This window comes from Ischnura elegans, chromosome 2, assembly GCF_921293095.1.
Source record: "Ischnura elegans chromosome 2, ioIscEleg1.1, whole genome shotgun sequence".
Taxonomy (NCBI): domain Eukaryota; kingdom Metazoa; phylum Arthropoda; class Insecta; order Odonata; family Coenagrionidae; genus Ischnura; species Ischnura elegans.
The window spans coordinates 81,625,540-81,651,277 of NC_060247.1; the positions used below are offsets into that span (position 1 = coordinate 81,625,540).

General features: G+C 40.3%; 1 protein-coding gene across 1 annotated transcript in view; it reads left to right on the forward strand.

Moving 5' to 3' along the window:
• Nucleotides 1-25,738, forward strand: part of LOC124153193 (apoptosis-stimulating of p53 protein 1) — a 181,189-nt gene that overhangs the window by 145,518 nt on the left and 9,933 nt on the right. Inside the window, exons 5-10 of the mRNA XM_046526293.1 lie at nucleotides 11,715-11,938; nucleotides 13,827-15,304; nucleotides 17,929-17,995; nucleotides 20,866-21,093; nucleotides 22,786-23,045; nucleotides 23,748-24,310. Coding sequence (XP_046382249.1) covers nucleotides 11,715-11,938; nucleotides 13,827-15,304; nucleotides 17,929-17,995; nucleotides 20,866-21,093; nucleotides 22,786-23,045; nucleotides 23,748-24,310 — 2,820 coding nt within the window. The remainder of the gene's footprint in view (nucleotides 1-11,714; nucleotides 11,939-13,826; nucleotides 15,305-17,928; nucleotides 17,996-20,865; nucleotides 21,094-22,785; nucleotides 23,046-23,747; nucleotides 24,311-25,738) is intronic.

The following is a 25,738-nucleotide window of genomic DNA, read 5'->3' on the forward strand; positions in this document are numbered from 1 at the left end:
TGGAGTAGGATGTTCACCGTTTAACTGCCACCGGGCCGATATATCGGCCCTTGCTAGTTGAGCGAAAACTGCCAGGTTCGAGTTATCAGCCCAAATTATTTGACTTTTTTTCATGATTGTGGCCTTTTCAACGGCTGTAATTTACGTAAACCCTCATAATCTATCTATGGCTATAAGATATAAATATATCTTAAGTATTGGGAAAAAATCTAGATGTATTATATAAAATTAAATAGCTGAAAATCTTAAAATCTAAAATGTTTCAAATTCCGGAAAATAGCCTTGACAATATTCGGCCGGTCTCTTCTTTAGGCCGGAGGAAGAATCATATGGAGAAATAAAAGAGTGATAGCATCGCATTCGGGTGAACCCTTTGAATACCCCCAATCAAATCCCCTGTTGCAACGTTGTTGTGGTGGCTAGTGTTCACACTCCTTGGGCCCTAGTTCAAATCCAGGCGGTGGCAGAGTATTTTCAGATGTCACTCGATCCTTGTTTGAGTGATGTGTGGAGGACACTTCTAGCGCAACACTCCGTCCGTCGGATGGGACGTTAAGCCGTGGTCCCCTTGGGGCCTTTCGTTAAGAGCAGGCTCCTGCCGTCGCTGGGTTTCTCCCCGCCCTTCATTTGTCATCATTCCCACATGGTGCAAGTAACCTTAACTGTCGGTCACCTCCTCGAAATAGCATACCATACTTTTACAACATGGTCTACGTAAAGGAACTGATCGTTATAGCCTGAAGTACGTGAAGTTAACGCGCCTTCGGCTCAGTCCGGGATGAGCCCAGAATAGCCTCGACATTCGCAGTAGGGTAGATTTCCGGGTTCCGTCCGTGTTGTCGTTTTGCTGGAGAAGACTTCAGCCTGCCCTGAGGACGCCTACAGCCATGACCACCTCGATACTCAGGTAGATAGACAGCCATGAGCAGGGGCGCAGCTAGGAATCAAGGCTGGGGGGTTTTAGGCGCAACCAATACTTAGGGGTGTGGGGCTATTGCATACCCACTAGGGTGAGTGGGAGTTGCGGGGGCCCTCCTCCAGAAAATTTTAATATTAATGGTTCAAAATGACTAGTTTTACCGCTTTGTGAGAGATATTTGATTGACCCTATCACTATTCTATAAGTAACACTAATCCATTAAGTAAAATGGATTAAACTTAAAAATTTCTCTGAGCCCTGGGGGGGGGGATTTTATCCCCCAAACCCCCCTCCCCCCTCGCTGCGCCACTGGCCATGAGTATCTAGGTGGTCATGCTACAGCACAGTTGGCGAAACGTCGCCATCAAAATTACAACGAGGTTGGAACCCGGAAATCTACCCTACTGCGAACCTGAACGCCGCGTAGACTTACATCAAAAAGCCTTAATGTTGAAGCAAATGACGACGCTTGTCATTCTCGTCGCGTATATATATTTTTCCAAAAGTAGAGCGTGCGATAATTTGCGGTTGCTTTCATTTCTGGGGCAAAATCCAACGATGCATTTTCCACCGTTTTCAATGCACCCTTAAAACGTGAATTTCCCCACAATCAATACTCTACACAGCTGGCCTTGCCTCGCCCCACGCAAGGAGCTAATCGTCACGCGCCCCCCTCCGCAAACAACACCCCCCCCCTTTCCCTACACCCCACCCACCCCTTTGGGCCCCGCCCCCTTTTACGTGCCAGTCGCCCACTCATCCCGCCGGGCTCACTCTGTTTTAAGGCGGTCTTTAAGAGTTTCATTGCGGATAAAAATAGATTCATTTTATATTGCTGGAAAGAAATAAGTAAGTCGCTTCTTTTCCCCAACGGTACCATACAATAGGTACCCTCAAGTGTATAGGTATGTTTAGGATTTTATCGTGTCAGTTTCATGGGTTCTTGCGGGCGCTTCTTCCTTTTAATTTAATGTATTTCTTGATAATTTTGTACGATATTTGGGTCGATGTGGTAGAAGTTATTTATATTGGTTAAGTAAGGCGTTGCAATATTCGTGGAAATATTGCTATGCCTTATTTAAGTAATTTTATGTGAATGATTTATAAAGCAAGTGTCTCGTGAATTTATATATTTAAAATTCTAAAGATAGTAACTGATTATCTGTCATCAATTTTTGGAGCTCCTAAAGGAAGTAGGTGCAATTTATAGGCCCTAAATACAACTGCTCACAGCTGGTACAACAAGTGTAGTTGGGAAAGTTATAGTTACGTGTCTTGCAGCTTGAAGTATATAGGACTTATAAAAATGATTGATTATTTTATTTTAACCAATCATGGACCGCGAAAGCCTCCATGAAGAGTATATTGGACTGATTTAAAATTAATGAGTGGTTCATGCATGCATCAATCAATGCATGTTAATTATATGTGAGGTTGCCGTTTATCAAATGAATTTTGTCTAATTTTATCCATTTACCGAAATTGGTCACGTTTTACTCATTTCCTTGAAAATTACTTTACCTATTGTGGATCTTGATGTATTGAAGACTTTAGATTTTACTGTCTTGGATTTTGAAATGATAGATTTTTTAAATTTCCTATCTTGAGTTTTTAGGACTAAAATTAACATTTTATACATTAGTTGGGTTTTCAAGACTACTTTTTCACCCATTGAAGATGCGTGTGAGCGCTACGGCACGCACTGCAGACACTCCTATGTCCTCACGTACAGTTTTCGAGATAGTTAGTAAAATATTTCTCGACAAAATTTACGCAATTCACGTACAGGTATGTATTTAAGTTACACTTGACTTCCGCTTTGTTTCCTACGGTAACAGGCTCGCAGTTTACTGTAAGATGACTGCATGGTATGAATGGTTTACAATGGAAACATTTATCTCGCAAAATTTGCTGTGAAATTTTTATCGATTTTATATAAAGTTACAGTTTTATAAAATGGATTTTGCTGGTTTTGTCTATTTACCTAAATTGGCCTTATTTTGCTTTTTTCCATTTCCTCGAAACTTTAATTATGAGTCAAAAGGTTTCTTCCATGAAGATTTTCGTAATGGCCTTGAGTATTTTAATGAATCCAAAGTCATTGACATTGTGTGAATTACGATGTAAGCTAGTGTATTTCTCCAGAAAAATCTGAAATCACGAATTCATTTGAAGTACACAATGTGAGTGTCACATTTTTATTAAATGAATCCTCTTACGTATGCCTTACCTCCAAATCGTAGTAACTTGAAAACTAAGATTCTTCTATCCAAATAATCAATAACGTATCCCACCATAAATGAACAAGGAAGCTCTTGATGTTGCCGGCAAAGAGATATAACTTCAGCAAGAGATTAGGTGGTGGCAGATTTTGAAGTTGGAAAAGTGGCATTAGGGGATCATGGTAATTTTGAAGGAAGTTCATGTTGGAAGGGTGTTAAGTGAGAGGGGAGACGAAGGAAAGGAAGAGGATTACATAAAGGATGGGATGGGGATGAGTAGTTGCTATAACGAGGGAAAATTATATCATGCTTGGGAATAAATAATACGCACTTCTGTACACGAATAATAATGTTATTCTTATTGATACTGGATATTAATTTTCAAAATATCTCATCGGTAATCTCAGGGAGCTTTCGAAATCGCCAATAACCAATGGGGAATTCCACTGAAAATGGATGATTATGCGATAAAAAATATCATTTACGCCGAAAAGTACAGTGAAATCAGTTCTTCTCTGACCTGCGTATTATTCGTAAAATTCCACTATGAAAATTATGAAGTAATCTTGCGCTCCAAACGACTCATCGCCATGTTGGCTGGGCGTGACGTCAGAGTCCAGTAAACAATACGTGTACTATTTGTCCCAGTTTTAGAAAAATCTATGTATCTCTCAATACAATTTATTTTTCTAATAGCATTATATGTTAATTTCATCATCAGTCATGAAATATTTATCCTGAATAATTGACAGGTTTAAAGAGTGTATGAATACTGGAAGATGGAGCATAGTCTTGACGAATAGCGCTTATTACTTTTTCACCCTCCTCATCTACGTTGATTTGCACAGTATAAGATTATTGTTCTCACTTTATATCCTGGTGTCACCTTTATCCCAAACAGTGCAAACGCTCCAATTTATGAACAGTTGAACCTATCCCACTGCTGAATCATTGTATGTCTCTCTTCCAGACCTTAGGAATGCTAAGTGAATCGGCGTTAAATATGTTCCGCTGTATTTCTCCTAAACGTTACATTTACATATTCGAATATTGCACCAAGTACACATTATAATCAATGAGTAAATGACAGTAGTTAAATGAGATACAAACCATGCTTTAGATTGCCAGCGGACGAGGTTGTTGATTTAATTTGTGTTACATTTCAATTTCGCGGCTACTCAACTCCGCGCCGAGAAATCCTTATTACAGGAGAAGAAATAAGCGACCATGAATTAATCTACCTTCAGAATGTTCCCAAAATGCGTCTTTACGAAATCGGAGTCAGCCATTGCGCAATATTCGCACCGAAAAAAAGTTTTAAACTATTTACAGCTGTTTCGACACACCCTTCAAGTTATGAATCAATGTATTTGTGGATAATTTATATCGTCGTTACTGTTTTGTTATTGCCATGGAGTGAATCTGCTTACTCCCGTTCTGACGTCACAGGGCGTTTTTGTAGCGCGAAGGAATTTAGTAATTGTCATGAACTTTGAAGCTCTGTGGCAACAAGAATATTGAGAATTGTGTAGTCATATTGTGCTTACGTTAATAACTTTAACTTACTTATCTAGAAATGTAAAAAAAATACCTTTTTTAATTCTATGAGAGCACCCCATTAAAGTTTATTTCGATTTGATTGTTGACGAACGTCTGCGATCTCTTGTGATGAATATCGAGCTACCTCCGACTGAAGAGACATCTAGTGGTCATCATCGCTTTAATGAATTCTCTGGATGGTGCACTTATGCCTCGTTCAGATTACGATAGTCCGAGCCGTCGTCGGAACTATCGTGCATTCACACAACTATGGTTGAAACCTGTGCTGCTCTCTAGTGCTGACATCTAAAGTGAACGGGAAATTGATAATTAGCAAAGCTGTTGTGGTTTGCATTGACAAGATATTACTGTTTTCAACGTGTATTTACCGAATAATTTTTCTTCCGCCCATATTCTTCCTTCCTAGGACAAATCCATGAAATGTCCATGAAAAAAATAGAGCTTCACGAGCATTTCGTCTTTCTCTTGTCGCTTCCGTTTCCGGTCTCCCAGCGCCTGACCATCGTAAAGTGGCAACGTTCGGAACTACGTCAACTATAGTCAGAACTTGCATTCACACGGCTAGTTCGGTCAACTATCGTAAGGACGACGGCTCGGACGATCGTAATGTGAACGGGGCATTACAGAAATTAGATGCTCATTTTTTTAACTTCGGCGATGACCTCTAGATGTCTCTTCCGCTGGAGGTAGTTCATAAACTGTCATGTAAAATCGTTATCCTTCGTCATCAAGTAAACGAAAAATCAAGTTATATTGATCGTTGGCGATTTCTACAACATCCTATAAGGCTCTCACAAGAATTTAGAGGGCATTTAGCCAAGTCTTATATGGAATACGTGGCCAATATGGTAATGTAAGTTTGATTTCGGGCTTTTAAGTTGGCTCTCATTGGCCATCATGGGGTCGTTAACCCGGTGGGAAACCCGTCAAGAATTCTAGAGCATCATTTTAGCCTGTAATCCCACATCCACTCCACCCTTGTGAATTGCGAACAGCTGTCTTTCTCGCCGTGGAAGAGGAAATGAAGATTTAATGAATGCGGAAGTGTTGGGAAATTTATCAATCAATCATGTGCACAAAGTTCTCAAGGTAATTTTTCGCTAAAATATAAACTCTAATTCGTAAGTCATTCGCGCAGTTAAGCATAGGTAGTGGAAACAATTAGAACGAATCATATTTTCCGGCTTTTAGTGTGCATTTGCTGTCACTACTTGTTACTAAGACTGGTGTTATTATCACTCTGCTTCAGTGGATATTTCTGTCGGAATGCTATATGTCATTAGATTGGGGATTTATGTGGAATAGCTGCGCTTCATAGGCTGGCACTTTGACCTAGGGCTCCAATGTGCCACCAACCAATCAATGATCGCCCATTGAGACCGATGTCCTCGCTGTATGTCCGCAGGTCCTCAAATATATATATTACCACCCCCCTAGAGCTGAAGGACTTGGAGCAGGCATGCATTTGGGCTTTCCGTGCGTTTTCTGAACCAGGAATCAACCGCGCCCACTACAGCACAACCAATCCCCATCAACCGTTTTTCCTCCCTCCATCTTTACCCTCTCCTTTGCACCCTTCCTTCTACCCTCACTTTTCCTCCTCTTCTCACTTGAGAAAGATGGGCAGCGTCCCATCGAAAATTTGTAAGAAATAACCTTTCCCCGTAAGTTCCCTACTTTTAGTTTTCGTTTTTTCCTCTATCACTAAGTTTTTCTAAGTACCCACCATAGGGCAAGAAGAAGTTCAATTATATCATTTATAATGCTCGTGTGAGCGTATTTCAAACGTGTATATATGTATATAAATGGGAGTACTTAATATCAGACAAGACTCTTATTTTCCGAAACCAGTTACGGTGAGTGAAATGAAAAAATGTAATTTCTCTGTTTCTAATCCTCTTCCTAACCGTGGAGTGATCGGCGGCTGAGCGTCAAACTTATAAGCACTTGATATGGAAAGTGCTTTTTAAAGTTACTTATGTCACTCCCCGACCACATTAACATCAACATAAGTGCACTCTCCACGGTTTCCAGAGACCAAATATCGATTGAGAGAGATATACGATACTCAAAGATAAATAAACGAGCAGGAAAGTGGGTTAACTTTCCAAAGTGATTTCGATTCGGTAATTGACTTGCAGGGCATGTGCTAAGTCTTCTTATACATTCTTTTTACGATAATAGAAACATAACAATCTGTTGAGTGTCTCCAGGGAATAACTGCTGGTATCTGGTCCCTATTTAGCTGTACCGGGCCTGCACTAATGACGGCTAAGTTGAATGCTTCGCTTAAAAATAGTACCTCATTTTCTGCTTCTGATTACGCGACCAAAATTGAAATGAAAAAAAACCCTAGATCACGTGATGGGTCCGATTGGCAGGTTGCTACGGCAATAGCTATTATTTTAGTGTTTTCTGCTTTGATTTAAAATTTAATTTCCGTTAAATTAAATACCCGCAACGAAGGGTAAGTATTGGTTTTTTAATGAAATATATCCTGAGCCTTTCATTAGCCGAAATTTTCCTATTATAATACTTAAGTTGGGCGTTGCATTAATTTCCTCAACTTGGTTACTGCACAGCCACCTTGAGCGCTCTTTTTTGCATTTATCGCGACATTTAGCGAATAAATGGTAATTTCGCACGTTTTGGCGCCCTGTCCAGGCATGGTAATAGGGGATGATACTTTTGTGGATATGGTACGGTATAAACATCATAGGTTCGACTTACATGACGTTTTTAAAGGACACTGCCACGAATGTGTGCGATTTATGAATTAATCTGTCCGTTTGTGCCTATTTTTTCTTCTCGAGATTACTTTACTATGTGTCAGTAAATATAAATGTTTCACCTATTTCTTAAGTCTCATTCGCACAGTTAATCCATTTGTTAAATTATTTTTGCGAGGTAAGTCAATATAAAAATGAAATCATCTCGTATCTGCCCGAAGTTTAACGATTTTCTAAAGAAACTTTTATCGGAAAAGTTCAAATAAATGAAGCCAACTCTAATTCGACTGAGTCCATACAAAATTTAGTGAAGTGAAAGCTATTTTATCCGTCGTGAATAATTAAATTATTATATAAAGCATTGCTGCCCTTAAATTGACGAAAGTTTACTGCCGTTGTTATGATAATTTGTGGCTTTGTTATTGTTCGATTCAGTCGTTGTGAGGAACTATCAGGGGAAACCCATTTTCTGCATACAACTTGTAGTAAACAATCACATTGCGTCATTCGAAAACCGCGACAATGCCACCTGGCAACATGCTAAATTTCAACCTTTAAAACTTGGAAAAATGCGTGAGTTTCCTGCGATGCTCTTTTGGGTATAACTGATTCACAGTTTAAAAATATGCACCAACAGGTTGGTATCCGCTCCTGGAGACTTCTTCAGCGTAATGAAATTTTTATTGCGAGTGAATTTTTATATTTTCTTTTTATTCTCGAAATAACGGGAAACCAGGATGAACCAGCATGTCCTTGGTCTCTGTTACAGTTGTTTATGTGATTATTATTTCGAGAGTCTCTCTTATTGTTTTAGTTCTAAATTTTGTTTCTATCACCAAGACCTATGTATTGGTCGTGTCGCGATATCGATGTTGGTGCCAGTAACGGGTACAGCAAAAGATATTTGGAGCTATCTGTACTTTTATCGTAATGAAATACAATCAAGTTACATGAAAAATTTAAGATAGTTTTACTTAAACTGATTATAAGCATATACAAGACAATGATAAATTATGATGTAAAAAAGTTAAAATTTTGTTTCCGCAATGTTCGGCAATGCGGGCAGCCCCCCTGCACCCCTCATGTGTATCCGCCACTGGTTGGTGATCATATGTTTAAACTGTAACGCTTTTTAGACATAAGAACATCGTTTGACATCATTGTCCGGGAAACAATTAAACAAATACTTGATTTTTTTTAATTTTTACATTTTATGGACTCCCCGAGATATTATCTCGGAGACGATGACTGATCCATCGTGGGTGCAGTGGTGACCTCTGGTGAGCGAATCGATTTTCGCATACGCGTATGTCGCCGCCGCCCTCGCAGTGCCCTATTTGGTCCAGTGACCTCCATCCGGCCCCGACCTTACCTCTAACCTCTTCCTGACCTCTCCTCAGCCCCAACCCGCCTTTTCTCTCTCAGGCAACGGATTTCAAGGGCGCACAGCAGGTCCTTTCCCAACCTTACCTTAGCAGTAGAATATCTCGACAAGTAAAAAAAAAAAAACAATTTCCACTTCTGCGTGTGCGAGTGAAACGGCATGACTATTAGTCACCCGATCCTTCATGGATATGATTTTCTGATTCCGACAATGAGGTTTGTTTATGTGTTGTTGTCTCGATTTGAATTTTATTTCCATTGTATTTAATACTCGAGAAACAGAAGAAGCATCGTGAGTTTAATAAAGCATATTTATTAATACTTAATTACAATTTTTAAGTATAATTTTAATCGGTACTTTTTTAATCTTTCAAGTAAACAATAAATTATTTTTATGAATTCAGGTCCTAGGTAAGTGGCGGGGAGATTATTGGGTTTGAGAAAATGTCCAATTATCTTATGTGGATAAGCAGTGCTCATTTTTGGTACTTTTTTCGGGGTCAATCATGATTTCTGGGAAACCTTGTCAACTCATATCGATCTTAATATGTTTTTCCATATCGATTGATATATTGTCTGAATTTTTGACCCAAACTATCGAAAACTCGACAACATACGAAATAATGGCGATTCATTTTATTTAATCCCGTGTCGTCATATTTTCAGGCGAAGATGTAATGAATATTGGCCATAATACATTAATATTTAGCTTTTAAGTCCATTTTTAATCGATTGTTTTACTGAATTTCGTGTCCTGAAAGGTACTATAGTATGTATGCTGTGACCAACCTGCCTCACGTATTCGCAATTTTCTCTAACTCCTACTTATTAACTCAATATAAGCCATTTTCCTGCAGAAGCGTAGACTTACGGAAGCAAATTGTCTAGATTAGTCTAAGAGATGAGAAAGTTACTTGGTAATGCCATAGCGGGTCCGGAAACCGAAAGAAAAATGAAAATAAGTTTCCAAGCCATCAATGGTGTATCCCGTGTCTTCCTCGTCTATGGGTTTCCTTGGCAATTCTTTTCCGCGCCTTCTACGGTGTCGGTAGGAGAAAGCGCCATCATCGGGGTATATTAATCAGGAAAAGAATATGTACGTGTGTGCGATGTGGGTTGCCCACTATATACTATGATGTCTCTTTGATGATGGTATTAATCGGTGTGGAAAATACACATCTATGAACTCGACGAGGGTCGGGAATTTTTGGCGGATTCTACTTCATCGAGTAACAGCGAGGTGTATTGCCTCGACTGAGCTATATCATTGCAGTGGATCATTCTACTATGTTGAGAATCGGGGGGAAGTTTTATTGAAGTCACTCGAAGTAATAGAATCGCTCATACCAGGGGCGGATCCAGGATTTTGTCTGGGTGGGGGCACAAGGATCTCACTGATCTTCTCATATTTGAGATTAAAAACAAAATGCAACAATTACTGTAGAAAATATTCTCTTTCTTTGTATATGATGGTTACTTATATTTAATTAAATGATTGAGGCTCCTTAATACACATAATAAAACGAACGTGATGATAGCCGTATTAAAAATCTTTTCTATTTTTTAAGCGCCTGGGGGGCACGTGCCCCTGAATCCTCTCCAACCATGCCGACTTCAAAAAAATTGACAAAAACGTCTTAATCCCTGTAAAGACGGGCGTATGCAGAGTTCATACAGGTCAGGGAAATAAATATCTGGACTGGAATTCAGGAAAACGTCAGGTAAACTGGATTCTGGTCCGAAAAAAACTCTGGAGATACAGCATCAATCTGAAAGGGCTAGGGGAGCAACTAAGAAGGCTGTGGAAATTAATGCAAATGATTACAAGATTATTTCAGCAATCACAAACTAAGGATAAGTTTCTCTTTTGATGATTGGTGTGATTTTTAATAATCTCAGACTTTTAAGCAAAGCTTGCTAATGTTTTGTTCACCGTGATGCATTTTTTTATTACGACTGGAATATGTCATACTCAACAAATAAATGAATTTTATCCTTACTATGTGCACTCTTTCCTTACTTTATAATGTACCTTTATGCATCTTCCTTCAAATTCCCTATTTAACCCATATAGCGCCAGCGGGCCGATCCATCGGCCCGGGGAGTATGTGCGAAGAGTGCCAAGGGCTGATCTATCGGCAGGGATTTTTTACACTCAGGCCTTTTATATTTTGTGTTTCATGTACCTTTGGTAACTATTTTTTAGCATCTTTAACATACCCGTAAGTTTTTGGAGCAAATTAAAAAAAATAGTTTCTGAAAATGCATATTAGGCTTTATGTAAAATTTTAAGTGCAAACCTACAAATTCGCCAAAAAAATAGCCCTGGTATTCTTCGGCATATCGGGAAAAATAAGATGGCACTAAAAGGGTTAAGAGTAAATAGATCGATATAAAGTCGGGGAAATAAGAAAAAAATCGACTCTAAATCAGCGGAAAGTCAGTGAAATCGAAAATGGAAAGACGGTCTGAACCCTGTCGTGAAATTTAGAGAAGCGAGCTGCTGTTGTCAGTGGCGCAGCGAGAGGGGTTTTTGGGGGATAGCCACTCCCCCCCCCCCCCCCCCTAGAGCTCACAGAAATTTTTAAGGTGAATCTATTTTACTTAATTGGATTAATATTACTCATAGAATAGTGTGAGGATTAATAAAATATCCCTCAGAAGGCCGTAAAACTAACCATTTTAAACTATTTATCTTAATTTTTTTCTGGCGGAGGGCCTCCGTATCTCCCGCTTATCCTGGCGGGTATTCCATGCCCCCAGGCCCCCCAGTATTAGTTGCACCTGAAACCCCCCCTCCCCCCCTAGACTTAATTCCTAGCTGTGCCCCTGGCTGTTGTCACTGTGGAATTCTAGATTTATGAGCTGAGTGTCTGACGGTTTTACTTTTCTCCTTTGCAGCCTCCGACCTGGACTCTATCCGTGCGTTGTTCAGCGAGAAGGAGAAGGAGCTGTGCGTGGCGGTGGCCAAAGTGGAGGAGCTGACGAGGCAGCTGGAGGAGGTCCGCCGCGGCGGTGGCCGACACCACCTCCAGAATGGCGGGGGACATCCCTCCGCCCAGCACGGATCAGCCGCACCCACTGCCGTCACACTGGAGCTCAACAAACTGCGCACCGAGCTCATGGTAAGTACCTACTCATGGCAAGGCCATCGGAAGAGGAAATCCCCGTCAGGCACGTAGCCAGGGAGGGTGCGGCCCCTCTCCCTCGAAATTTATTATTCGAACTATTATGAGTTTAGAGGTTATGAACGGCATCCTGCTTCACATCTTCGCAATTTTCTCTAAATATTCTTGACTAACTCAATGTAGCCATTTTCCTCCCGAAGCTGTAAAATACATGGAAGCAAATTGTCTAGATTAGTGAAAGGGTTGGGAAAGTTACTTAATAAAGCCATAGTGGGACCTGAGATCAAAACAACACTGAAAATAAGATGAACTTTGCAAGCTGTCAATGGTGTGAGATATAACTTCCTTGATATTCCTTCCCGGAAATTCACTCATCATTGTAATTGCATTGGTATAAAATGCAACATCACAATTTCAGAAGTAGCATTTTGGGATTGTGAAATACCCATGAGTAAGTAGGAAATATTCAATAAAGAAGAGACATATCAGACAGATAATTAAACAAATGCTCTCTATCCTTTTTGATTACAAAATATCTCCAAAACTAGCCCATAATACCATGATGGATGATAAAGATATTTTGAGTAACCAGCTATACACAAATTTTTGTGATCATTTTTATAAAAATATTTTTTCGTTTATGAATGCATTTTTCAAAAATGCCTTGTAAACCGCTTAATAAATTGGTCTCTTTAAAGTTGAGTGCTCGCTATACCTTCAGTTACAGTTTGGATCCAGTTAAGGGTAGGAAAATCTGTTGGGATAAATTTCCAAAGACAGCAGACTCGGAAGAGTAAATCTCCATGCACGGTATTACATTTCTTCAATTGATATAATTTAGCCCTCCATTTCTCCTGTTCCTCAGCCAATTCAGTCAGTTCGATGGTGTACAAACTTTACCCTTTTTTTTTAAGAATTATCACATGAAGCTCAAAAGTGTTTATGTTGCAGACTGACTCAAGGGAGATGCTTTTATGATTGAAAAATAAATTTGACAGTGGGCTGAAACTATGCCTTCAATAATAATTTCTTTTAGTGATATGGAAACATAAGATATATTATCTTCATGTATATATAATGAAAGCCCATATGACTGTATCACCCCGCACTGTCTGTGACCCCTAAATTCCCCTCATTTCCACTGAAGTACAAAAGGCTTACGAGTATCAAGTCCTTGTCAATTTCAAATTTTCCCTTGATTCAGACCAGTTTTTTCTAAGTCAGTGATGATCTCTTGAAAAAATAAAAGATAAGTATAAGAAAAGATAGTATAAAAAATGAAAGTCTGTAGTGCAGTACTGCTACAGTTTGGACCCAATAAACTTCTGAAAAAGTGGTTGAGTTAAATTTGCAAAAACCTATATTGAAAATTGTGTAGTAAGTACATGTAGTTAGTTCTGTTTTTGTCTTATACTATATAATATGAGGTATCTCTAACTTAATGACCAGGAGTGATCCCACAAATGCCAGCATAACTCTTTTCATGTACTATTTTAACCTCCTGTTGAGAATGTTTTTGCATTAATTTTTGTATCTAAGTCATGATACACATTTTTGCATTTCAGCGACACAAAAAAAACTAAAATTCACTGTATCATTTCATTCAACTTAATTTTTGTGTTCATATTTAATTTAAATTTTCATTGATACAAATGCCGCAGCATTAATTTTTTGGATTGATTGTGAATGTTTATGCCATCAACGTGCTATTAATGAAGGCAATAATAGTAGTAATTTTGTGAAGCACGTATTGGATATACATTTCATGTGTTATTATAAAAATGTAATAAAGTAGATTCATAAATCACTTTTGGTGACAACCTGTCTCGGCTATTATGCATCGTGCAGATTCATAATGCATGTTCTCTGTCTCCTCCTCATCAAGTATCGCAACAAGGTGAACGAGCAGCAGAGTGTGCGTATGCGCCAGCAGAGGGAGGCCCTGAGTCAGCGCCAGGAAGAGATGTCAAGGGTGGACAGGAGGATCTCCGAGCTGCAGGAGCGACTCCACCGCAAGAGGCTGCTCAACCAGCAGCTTGCTGGGCAAATCGGACACCATGTGCCAGCCTCCAACACCAGCAGTGCCAATAAGAACAACAACAATGGCAAGCAGCTGCCTCCGCTCCCGACGCTCTCGTCCTCAGCCCACCTACAACCCACCCACCGTCCTCCCCCTCCACAGCAGCAACAGATGCAGCCCTCCCAGGTGGCAACGTCCGTCATGGCACAACAGAAACAAGTCGGACCCCAGCCACCTCCAATGCAGCAGTCGGGTGTCATTATGGAGGGAGGGAAAGCACCACCGTTGATGGTCATACAGCCACCGCAGCAACAACAGCTGCCGCCATCAAATCTTGCCAAGATTTCTGCATTGCAGGGTGGGGCCAAGCAGGAGGGTCCCAAGAGGCCCATGGTGGGCCAGGGAAGGATGGGCGTGCAAGGGGGAGTGATGGTGGGGTCTCAGCAACAATCTGTGGGAGGAGGGAGACAGCACGGGGATCACATGCAGATGTCCTCACACGCAATGGGGAGCGGTGGAGGGGCGGATGTCACCCACCAAGGCATGAGCAGTCAGATGGAACAATGGCACCAGCAGGCGCAACAGCAGCAGCAACTACAGCAACAGCAGCAGCAGCAACAGCCGGGCAACCTGATGGTGACGCACAGTCAGAAACTCCATGGGATGCAGGTGGCGCAGCAGTCAAAGTCGCAGGACGACCTGCATTCCAAGCCAGTGACGGTGGGCATGGAGGGTGGGGGAGGTGGGGTGAGGCTGGAGGGAGGTGGGGGGAGGGAAACGGACAGTGGGGGTGGGGGAAGTGAATTTGGAAAGGGGGATCCTAAGTATCAGACACTGCCTTACAACACCAAATTCACCGCTGTGAACTTTGTGAAGGGCGTTGGCCCTCCGAAATCGGGTGCAGGGGAGTCTGGTGGCGTGGTTGGGAGTGTAACAGGTGGCTCGGAGTCCACTGTGGCTAGTTCTGGTGATGAAGTGATGAGGTATCAGAACCAGCTACAAAACTTGCACCCGCAGATAATGCAACACCATCCCAACAACCAGCAGCAGTATCCCAATCAGGCTGTGAACAATGTGAACAATTTCTCTTCTAGCGGTAGTAATGTGAATAACAATGCTCTGAATATCAACAACATCAACAACAATAATCAAAATCATCAGCTGCAGCAGCAACAGCAGCAGCAGATGACAACACACACTGTTCACAGCACACCAGCCTTCTCCGCAGCAAAGGGGCATGCCACTGGTCTCTTGAATCAAGGCATGTCACTCTCGCCTGGGGATAACATCATATCTTCCTCACAGCAACAAGGCAGTGGTGGATATCATAATGCTGGAAACAGGTAAGACAAGTACTTTTAAATATCTACCTTCATTGGTAACTTCCTATTTCCTTTCCTATATTGGGATACCTTAATTCCCCAGCCAGTTTGGGTACATGGGCTCCCTGAAGATTGTTTATTCTGCCATTTTCCTGTCCCCATGCTCTATTGTCATAAGATTTATGACTCAATGTTCCCCTTGACAGGCAAATACTTGTTAAATCACACAATTTTATCCACTTTTTATTCTTCTCCTACACTATCCTGGTGATGATGCTTTTCTCTTGAAATATAATTGCAGCAATAAAAAAATCTAAATTTATTTATCATGTTCCTGGTGAATTAGTTTCCTGTTATCACAAAAGTCTGATGTATGATTGTCTTTTTCTCTCCTTATGAGAGTGCAAATACACAAGTATAATCATATTTTTTAATCTATAATGACACTGAAAATTAAAGCATATGTTTATTTATTTCATGTTCAATTCATGACTGATAGGGGTAGATTTTGCAATTGTTTTAAACCTTGAAAAGTTGCCATCATTGCTGGTTCTAGGGTGGCAAGAATAGAAGCTTGCCAGATATACCACCAGGATAAGTAGATCAGCAAATGCTGGCCAGCTGATAGCCTTACACAATAGGTGCAATGAATTCAGGGCATAAGTCCAATTTAAAAGGTAGGAGCTGCTGCTCTTAGCATCACAGTAGAACTCTCCAATCCGTTGATAGATCTTTGTTTCTAAGGCTGTGTCTCTTCATAGTATCCAAGTTGGATATAATATTTAAGATACATCAGTGTTGTGCGTGTGAAGGTTATCTTTGTGAGGTTCTTTGATCATCTGGCGGTCAAGTTTTGAATCTTTAACCATTGTACTTTTACTTTTATTGTGGATTACTCAACAAAGTGATCTCTGTTGTGCGGCTTTGGGTTTGGCAGTAACTGCTTTCTTGGAGGTGGTTGCTGAATTATTTTCAGTGGAATCAAGGATTATAAATTTTGGAAATCCTACCATTTAATCAAGGTATGATAATATATGGACAGAAGTGGAGGAGAGGTGGTCTGGGAATTTGTGAAGGGGTGGCAGCAAGGAAATTAAAACTCGTAAACTGAATCAAAACACATTTTATTGCTTTAAAATGAGGAGTGTGGTAGCCTAGTTTTTCGACCGCTTGGCTGCTGATTGAAGAAGAGTCCTGGGTTTGATTCCCAGTTGAAGCCTTTGGACACCCCCAATGGACTGAATATAAGACATTCACAGACATGCCTCCGAATAGGTCTGGGATGGGCTCTACCCTCTCTTATCCAAACCAACCTTTGGGTTGAAGCACTGAATCAGTGATTGTTTTAAAACATGTTACGGTATAGTAATTAGTTTTGAGTGCCCTAATTCTATCTTGTACGAGGCTACGGAGCAACCATTCCCAACAAATCTGTATTAGTTATGGTGAACTATCTTGAGATATCCTTTTAAAAATGATGCATCTTGACGAACTATTCTGTATTGAGCACTCTTTGTTGGAAATTAGTGGATGTAAAATGCATAAATGAACACATGTCACCATTATTTATTAAGTGATACTCTCAGGGTGCTATGTGATACAGATATTGATTTTTTTATTTACTGCATTATTCATTATCAAATGATCGTCAATCAAGATTGAAGTACGGTGATATGTGCTCTGCCTCAAAATGTTAGCTAAATTATGCAGCTCAATCTGTGTGTATTCCAGTGGCTTAGCTTCATCTTCTGGAATAAACAGTACAACTTGTGGGTATCTGTGGATAAAGGGAGGGCATTGAAATGTGTTTATCAGAAGTTTTTATTTTACAGTTGACAGTGCACTCTTTTGTGTGTAAGAATTTTTGATTTGGGAGTTTATCATTACCACCAGAGAGTTTGCAAGCTTTGCTAAAACAAAACAATAAAATCTAAATGAAAAAAATGCAAAATTAAAACTGCGCTGCTTAGGAGATTTTCCTCCAAAAATATTTACTGTATGAGACAAAGGTTTACTTCTACATTTTCTAGCTCAGTTATTAATGAAAAAATGTGTGTATCACTTTCATCTTAAATAATGTCACCATGTTCATCTTTCACTCATTTTACTTCTTGAAATACCACGTTTCCTGATGGAGCACCTCTAACTATGCTTGTGGTATCACTCACCTTAGACTTGGCCACAGGCGAGTGAATTTCACACCTGAGGGTGTGGGGCCTAGTTCTTCTCCCTGGGCCACCTCGCACCTCGAAGATTTTTGTTTAGAGGTGTCCAAAGGTTTCATCCAGGATTTGAACCCAGGATCCTTTGGTCAGCAGCCAAAGATGGGGCAATTTTAGTACTTGATGCAAGTGCAACTGATGTGACTGTCACCATTGGTTGAGCTGCCTGAAGAACTAGTTAAAGTCTCATAAGATATGCTCCATAATAAGAATTTATGTCTTCAGATATAGAAAGCTAGTATGTGCAGAATCATTAGTTGAATTTCAGATTTTTATTTTTAAATTTGTCTACTTTTTCATATTTTTGTTCACTAATGGTTATGTTTATGGAGGTTGACGATTGTAAGTGCTTTGGAATTTTTTTCTCGGTTTAATTTATGGGTTATCAGGTGTATTTTATTAAAATGTACATTTTTTTCTTAGGTCCTATGGACTGAACAGCATGCGAGGTCAGCCTGTAGGAGGGTGCTCAAACAACTCCAGCTCTCAGGTGAGTTCATCAATTATTGATTATAGCTGCCATTTCTTTCGTTCCCCTTAAGCATCATTATCATCTACCATCAACAGGCTGAAGATTAATTAGATGTAGCTCTCCAATCAATTCTCTTGTCAGTTAATCTGTTAGGACTTTCATAATTCCTCTGTTTTACATCCTCTTATCACTTTCTCTCATTTGAGGTCTTCCTTTGCAATTCTTTCCCTCCTACTTTTGTCTTTCAACAATTGTCCTCATGGCAACATCTGATCTCATGATGTTTCTGGTTAAGTTGTCCTGTTTTCTCCTCACAGTTTTCAAGAAACCTTCTGTTGTCATTCCTACTGTTCATATGACTTCCACATGCTCGATTCATTTGGTCCTCATCAACTTTTGTCTTAAGGACTAAATCATGAGAAATGAGTTAAATGACTCTGGTGAGGAAGCTGAGAAGTGTATGTGGTAGGAGATATGTCAAGAAAGGTTATGGAGTCAGTGGGACTGAGGCAAAGTGAAGGAACGTATTGGCCACTCTCTCAAGTGGAATGAGTGGTCATCCAAGTGTCATGGAGAATTTATGCTAGAAATATTTGTGGTAGAGGCGTTAATAAGCTAGGATTCATCATGCGTGTTACTAGAAGGTCCTCGGAATGAAAAGTGTGAGAGAGGTGCTACTTAGCGCTTATCAGGCCACAAGGGCACAGCTAGGAATTAAGGCTAGGGGGGTTTTAGGCGCAACTAATTCTTACGGGTGTGGGGGTATTGCATACCTGCCAGGGTAAGCAGGAGTTGCGGGGGTCCTCCTACAGAAATTTTTTTAAGAATAATGGTTCAAAATGGCGAGTTTTACGGCTTTCTGAGGGATATTTGATAAATCCTAACACTATTCTTTAAGTAATACTGATCCAAATAAGTAAAATGGATTAAACTTAAAAATTTCTCTGAGCTCTGGGGGGGGGTTTTATCCCCCAAACCACTGCGCCACTGTCAGGCCACACCTTGAATACACAGCAAAAATATGGGATCCAGTGAAGAAAGATTTAATCCTTAAATGGGAAAGGTACGTGATTTGTCCACATATCCACAAGGGAAAGCTATGTGATTTGTCAATGACTGCTTTACTAATTAGGTACCTTAACAGAGACTATGGCGCACTTATTTGGAATTTCTTGGAAGTTTCTTAAGGGTTCATTTTTGAGTTTTTGAGATGTTATCGATAGAGAGAACAAGTTAAATGCTTAGATTTGTGCTACCCATGGAACATTAATGCCACTATAAAATGGCAACAATGTCCCGTTCACATTTACAAAGACTCTTCTTCTGTTGCTAGGCTTGAAGAAGAGTGGGGAAGGGGCTAAACTGATGTATTGTATCACGTATAGCATGAATATAGTTGTTTAAGTGTATTTTCTATCAATAGCACCTCAAAAACTTAGGCCTAGTAGGCACCAAAGTAAAAACTTGCATCCCTTAAAATTTCATTTTCTTGCACACTGCAAAGTTTGAACCTGATCTGGTGATGAAACTTGGGTACCATTCCATGTGAGGCCTATGCATGACCAATCATTCCAGTTGAGACAATGGATAATATGATCTTTGAATTTCTCTTTAGATTGGACCCCCTTTCTCCATAACTCCTTCAGGCATTCCCCCTTCCTGCTGCTCTCCTCAGCTTCTGCCTCAGAGTCATTTTCCCAATTTTGCAGAAAAACGATCCCAAAGTTAACAGGTATCTCCATACTCACTTTTTTCCCATTTCTTTCCGAACATTCATATTCCCTGCCATTCACCAGTCAGCATGATAGGGCACGGTGTGTGAAGCACATTGTACATTTTAAGATATAAATATTTTGTGGAAAACGCAAAGTTTGTTCTTTTAACATGAATGTTTGAGGGCTGTCCAGAAAGAAACAGACATTTTGAAATAAAAAAATAATCAAAGTGAAAATAACAATTTTTACAGTTTACATTCGAAGGTAAACTCTAATGCCAATTTTGTACGTAATCGCCATTTAAAGTAAGGCATTATCATGTGGTATGAATGCCCTCTCTGGCCTGTGAATTCAACCATTGGCTTACACTGGCATGCAGGTCAGTGTCAAATCGTTTTGGAGCGATCTACATCTTCATGGCTGGGGAAAGGTGTAAATCACTCGGTACCAAATCCAGGCTGTACAGTGGATAATTGAAAACTTCCCATTTGAAACCATCCTAGAGCTCTCTTGGGTACAATTGGCTGTCTGTGGATGAGCATTGTCATGGAGTAATAAAACTTTCTTGCTTAGTTTTCCCCGATGCTTGTTTTGTATTGCACGTCTAAATTTTCTAAGTGTTTTGCAATACATCTATTAGTAAATTTTTTGACCAATCTGGCCAGTGGCTTAGCTAGAAATTTAGTTCGGGGGGGCCAAAACCTAGGGTGAACATTTTTTAAAAGCAGGGTACATGCCAAGTAGAGAGGGTTTTAAACTAATTTTGTCACTTTTCATAATCAAAAAACTTAATTTTACAAAGAAATCTTTTAATTCTTGATATTTCAATATTTTGTTTTCTTTTGTGGAGCAAAGTAATTGTGTTCAAATATTTTGGGGGGGGGGGGGGGTCCGGACCCCCCAGTCCCCTCCCACCCCTCTACCCCTGCTAGGCTCGGGCTAAATTACGCCACTGAATCTGGCAATAAATATCAATTGGTTTGTGATTCTTCACAAAAATGTTATCACGGCTCGCGTTTCACAACCGGCAGGATTTTCAAATTGTCTGTTACATTCTGGACAGCCCTCATAGAACATTCCTCAGCGTAAGATCTAAAGTGATCAATATTGTATAGTCGTTTAAACAATCATACGTGATCGGAGTTTGCTCATGCTTTAACTGCTGTTCTGCAGGTGAGGGGGGCAATGAGTAGTGGGGCGACACCGCCGCTTGCGACCCACCACCACATGCAGCCCCATGGCACAATACCCGTGTCCTCGTCTTCTTCGGCGTCCTCGGCTTCGTCGTCGTCCTCCTCTTCCCCCATCTACCAGACCTCGTCGTCCACCAAAGTGCCACCACTCTTGCCACTAACAACCCTGACGTCCCCCCCTCCCTGCCCCCCTCCACCTCCTCAACAGGTGAGTGTGCGCGCTTGGCATGCGTGCATTTTTATCTCACTTGCCCAAATCCTTTCTTCCACATATACAGCAGAACCTCGATAAGAAGTTTCTCAAAGGGATTAGGGAAACAGTCTTGCTATCAGGATGCCCTTTTTGTTATGGGTTTGATTATCAAGGTTATTTTGGCCGTCAGTCGTGTTATCGAGTTTAATGGAATCACTAAATCCCTTCATAACTTATTCTATTTAATAGAGTTGCGTTATCGAGGTTGACTTCTCGAAACAATTTGTTGTAGAGGTTCTAAGGTGCATCATGAATTGGAAAAAATCCATGTGATTGAGGTTGTTTGGATAGTGAAAGTCATGTTATCAAGGTTAATTCAACATTATATGTGATGGTAATCTCAAGGAGATTTGGAAATTGCACTTGTAATTGAGGGTCGTGTAAGAGAAGTCTTCTCCATCTCTTGACAGTGATGTATGTCGATCCTCATTTCAGGGCCCTCTCATCCGTCTCCGTTATTTTTACCCCATGATATATTTTAAAATTTGTGTGAATTTTGATAATCTATGCATATGAAGGAATGCCACTGCATGCTGTGGCGGTGCCCTCACATATGATTCATGACACTAATTTAGTCTGCTGTACTTACATTTTCCTTTATTCACTGTGTGAGGGGCCTGGCATCCTAGACCCTTACCTTTCATGTGCCCCTGTCTCTTATGCTTCTGTAGGGTAAGATTCTAGTCTTTTGACTAACCCCTCCCCTCAAGGTGACACGGAAGTTAAAATATCTTGGATCCAGACTTAGTTGAATGGTTGGCCATACTTACGGTAACCATGGTGCTCTTGCAAGAAGCAGGCAGGGTTAATAAAGTTATGCTGTAGGTTCCCACAACATCTCAAATGAGTATCCATTTTCCATTGTAGAAGATCAGTTTCAGAGACAAAAGGTTAGTCCCCTGCCCTGCAGACTTCCTCAGGTTGACACATTATGCATCGCATTCTGGCCTGTGTACATAGGAGCTGCTACTTGTTATTTTATTTCTTTTTCCTCTTCCTTATTTGTCATTGATCTTTGGGCATGTTGCCGCATTGATAGTAGGTTGTATCCATCATATTAATTGAAGTTTATGGGGTTTTTAATGATTCCAATGGCCTTTCTTATTAGTATTTTTCGTTGGCCAAAACTTCTACAATTCATCAAAGCAAACTGTGTGACCTGGCTCTGATTAAGTTTGCTCTGAAAAGAGGAGATACAATTATTGAATACTACAATAATTCCTGTAACTGATTAAGTTAGATCCCTTTAATATTTTTAGGTCAGTAGTTAATCAAACCCAAGATCTTTTTATGTAAAAAGTTTGCTTTGTTTTTAAAATTTAAAAACTTTGTTACAAGAGTCCTTGAAAAGTTTGCTTTTGCCAAATTCTAAGACTCTTGTATTATAACTTGTAATTATAAGGATGTCCAGATCAGCAAGCTCGTTGAGTGACGGTTACTTTAACACCTAAAAGGAAATTAGTGACTGCTAACATGTATTAGGATGGGAGCTGCTCATGGGATGGAGGTCCAGCCTGGATGCCCAGTGAATTGATGTGTGGGAGGTTGATTCAGGCCAGGGTGGCACACAAAATGTTCTGTGAAAGGGGGAACAACTTAGATTTTAAAAATAATATCAAATGTCTTTTCTATCTGTGTGCGTTTCAGGCTGGAGGGCCAGTTCTGCACCTGGCCCCTCCTTCCTCTTCAGCTGATGCCGATGGTGGCGGCAGCAGTGGTCGGTCGTCAAGTACGAAGCCCGCATTGCCTCCAAAACCTGCCCTTCCTGCCAAGCCTACTCCCCCACCACGACAGAGCCCATCAAACATGATGGCGGTGGGAATTGGGAGCCAGCACCTACCCAGTGGTCCCCTTGGGGACACTGTTGATGGGTCTTTGAGTGCTGCTCTCCGTGGATCAGTTTCGAAGTAAGAATGACCATGAATAGCCATCTTTCTACACTTTAATTGCATTCTGTGCTTTTATTTTGTGCTATTCTTCAGAATCTTCTATATTATTTCTACTGTATAGATACCTTTTTCTCAACTTATATGCAACCAAACTCTACAAATGAGGTACCAAAATGCACAGAATTTATCAGAGAACATGCAACGGCATATCTTACTTCCTAAATATTGCTATTGTTTCCTAAAATTGGTTTTTAAATAATTAAAAAAAACAGAAACCGGTAAATATTCCTGATGTTAATGGTGCACAAACTGATACATTTGTTCATTTGCAACAATATCTCGCATTCTTTAAACAACTTTTATCGAAATGCGACTGATTCCACATTTAAGTCTCCTGTTGATACGTAAGTATGAGTCATGATGTGCGTTTAACAGAGGATGGTGTAATTACTTCCAATGTGGTGTTTAAAGAGGTCCTCTGACCTCAATTTGTACATGAAAATTCCAATTAAATTTGTACATAACACCCTGCCGTTTTTTTCTACATTTTAAAATTAGAAACGCGCCTATCTCTCTGTGGACCTGCATTTAAAAGAGCGGGGGAAACCCGCTGGGAGCAGGCGCATCACGCTCGTATACCTTTCTTACAGTAATATCTAACCACCTGGATACATAGTTGATTCTGAAACATCTCCAATTCTTATTGTTTCTTCTTTACAGGTCCAAAACACTTGATTTGAGTCCAAGTGTTGTTTGGACTTCCGCCAGGAGTCAGGACAGGTTGCTGAGCAGCGGCAGGGACGATTCTTCAGGCCAACAGGTGACGGCAACCCCTGCACCCCCTCCACCTCCTCCTCCCCCGCCCCCACCCTCTCCACCAACCTCCCAACCGCCATCGGAAGACCCCCCAAGTGCAGAGGAGGGTTTGACGAAGACACAAGAGGGCAGTGCTGCCAATGGGAAGCCCCAGAAGAAGCATCCGGACAGCAAGGTCATTCAAAATGGCCTGGCCAACTCTGGATCAGCCACGTCTGGGGTGGGTGTTGGGTTTGTTGCGTCTCAGCTTGAGATATTGCAACAGCAGCAGCAGTATCAGCACCAACACCAGCACCAGCACCATGGCCAACAGATCGACACTGGCCAGCAACACCAGGGTGCTGCTCACTCGTTCCCACCAGAAGGCAGTGCCATACAAGGACATCCTCCTGGTGACAGTGGCTCACGGGAAGAGCACAGTGGAACAGGTGCAAGTGGTCAACCCAATGAAGATGGGGTCAATTCGAGTGAGTCATTGTGTTTGATGTTGTTGTAAAGAACAATTTTATTCGCATTCTCAGTTCTGTAATCCTATGATTAGTACCCTGAACTTCTCCTCACTCTTTTCCGTATGATCCTCAGTCTTTTTCATATGATCACTGTATCATATAGCTAGACTATCCACCTTGTAATTTGATCTGTGGGCAATATCTGGTGTTGATCTTGTTTTTTATTGATTCAGGTAATCTCGGAGACATCTCCTCCCAAAGTATTCCCAGATGTTTATTCTACAGCCCTCTATTTCTTCCTCTACCAAGCCAGTTCCTTCAGTTCCCTGATGTTTTTCATCATTGTTTCTTTTTAAATCAGCCTGTAGTGCATACTTATCTCTTTACCTTTCCTGGGACTGGGTTCTTTGACATTTTAAGCTCCACAGTTCCCTTTTCTCTCCAAGTGATTGGATTACCCTCTCATGTATATTACTGTGTAAATAAGATATTGAGGATTTTCCTGTTTTTTGTCACGTTCGTTCATATAAACTGCAGTGAAAAGTTACCCACACTTTTCATCTAAAGTGGAATTGAAGTATAAAGATTTGCAATAAAAAATTAAATGCTTTTAAATGGGGACTCCTCTGCAGGAAATTATATCATTTTGGCTGTATTTCTAATTAATATAATAATTCTAATAGTTAATGCTTATCAGAGGCTGGCTTAAAAAAAGTCTCAATATTTAATTATTCTTCATTATAGTAGTTACAAAACAATTGCAAAAAGTGATTCAGGAGTAGATTGCGGTATAACTTTTTTGGAAAAGAAATAATTACAAGAAAATACTTCCTCGTTACCAGTAATTCCATTATTTAGGTACTCCATTTTTTAAGTGGCACACCATGTAAAAATGTCGAGTGTTTTTCTTATTTGGATTTTTTGATGTACTAACTTAAACTGTTTTTCATGTTTCTCCTTTGTGTTCTGGGGAAGACAAAGAAATCAACTGTTTTACATTATGCATTTAGATTGCTGTTCATAAATTCTTTGCCAGAACTGATAATTGAGTTTTTTTGCTTTGGCACATTGTATAATAATTTACCTACCATGAAATATGATTTTCCTCTTTTCCTTTCCACTGCATTGTGCTCTATACAGAGCCTTATTTGAGTGAATCTACCTTTTTTTTAATTAATCAGAGATAGAATATTATTAGTGTAAGAAGTTTGTAAGGAAAGGGAGGAAGTCATTATCTTGCATACTATATTTACATAATCCTTCACGTTTGAGTGATTGCTTGTTTTCTGACTGCTTTGAGTGTTTTTCCTCCTACACATCATCTTAAGGCTCTATTTTATTGCTCTCACAATTAGATCAGTGATGATTTTGGGCAAAAGGAGAATCTTGGTATTTTTTGTGCCTAATCAGTCTCAATGATGGAACTTAATGCATTTTGCATGGAAG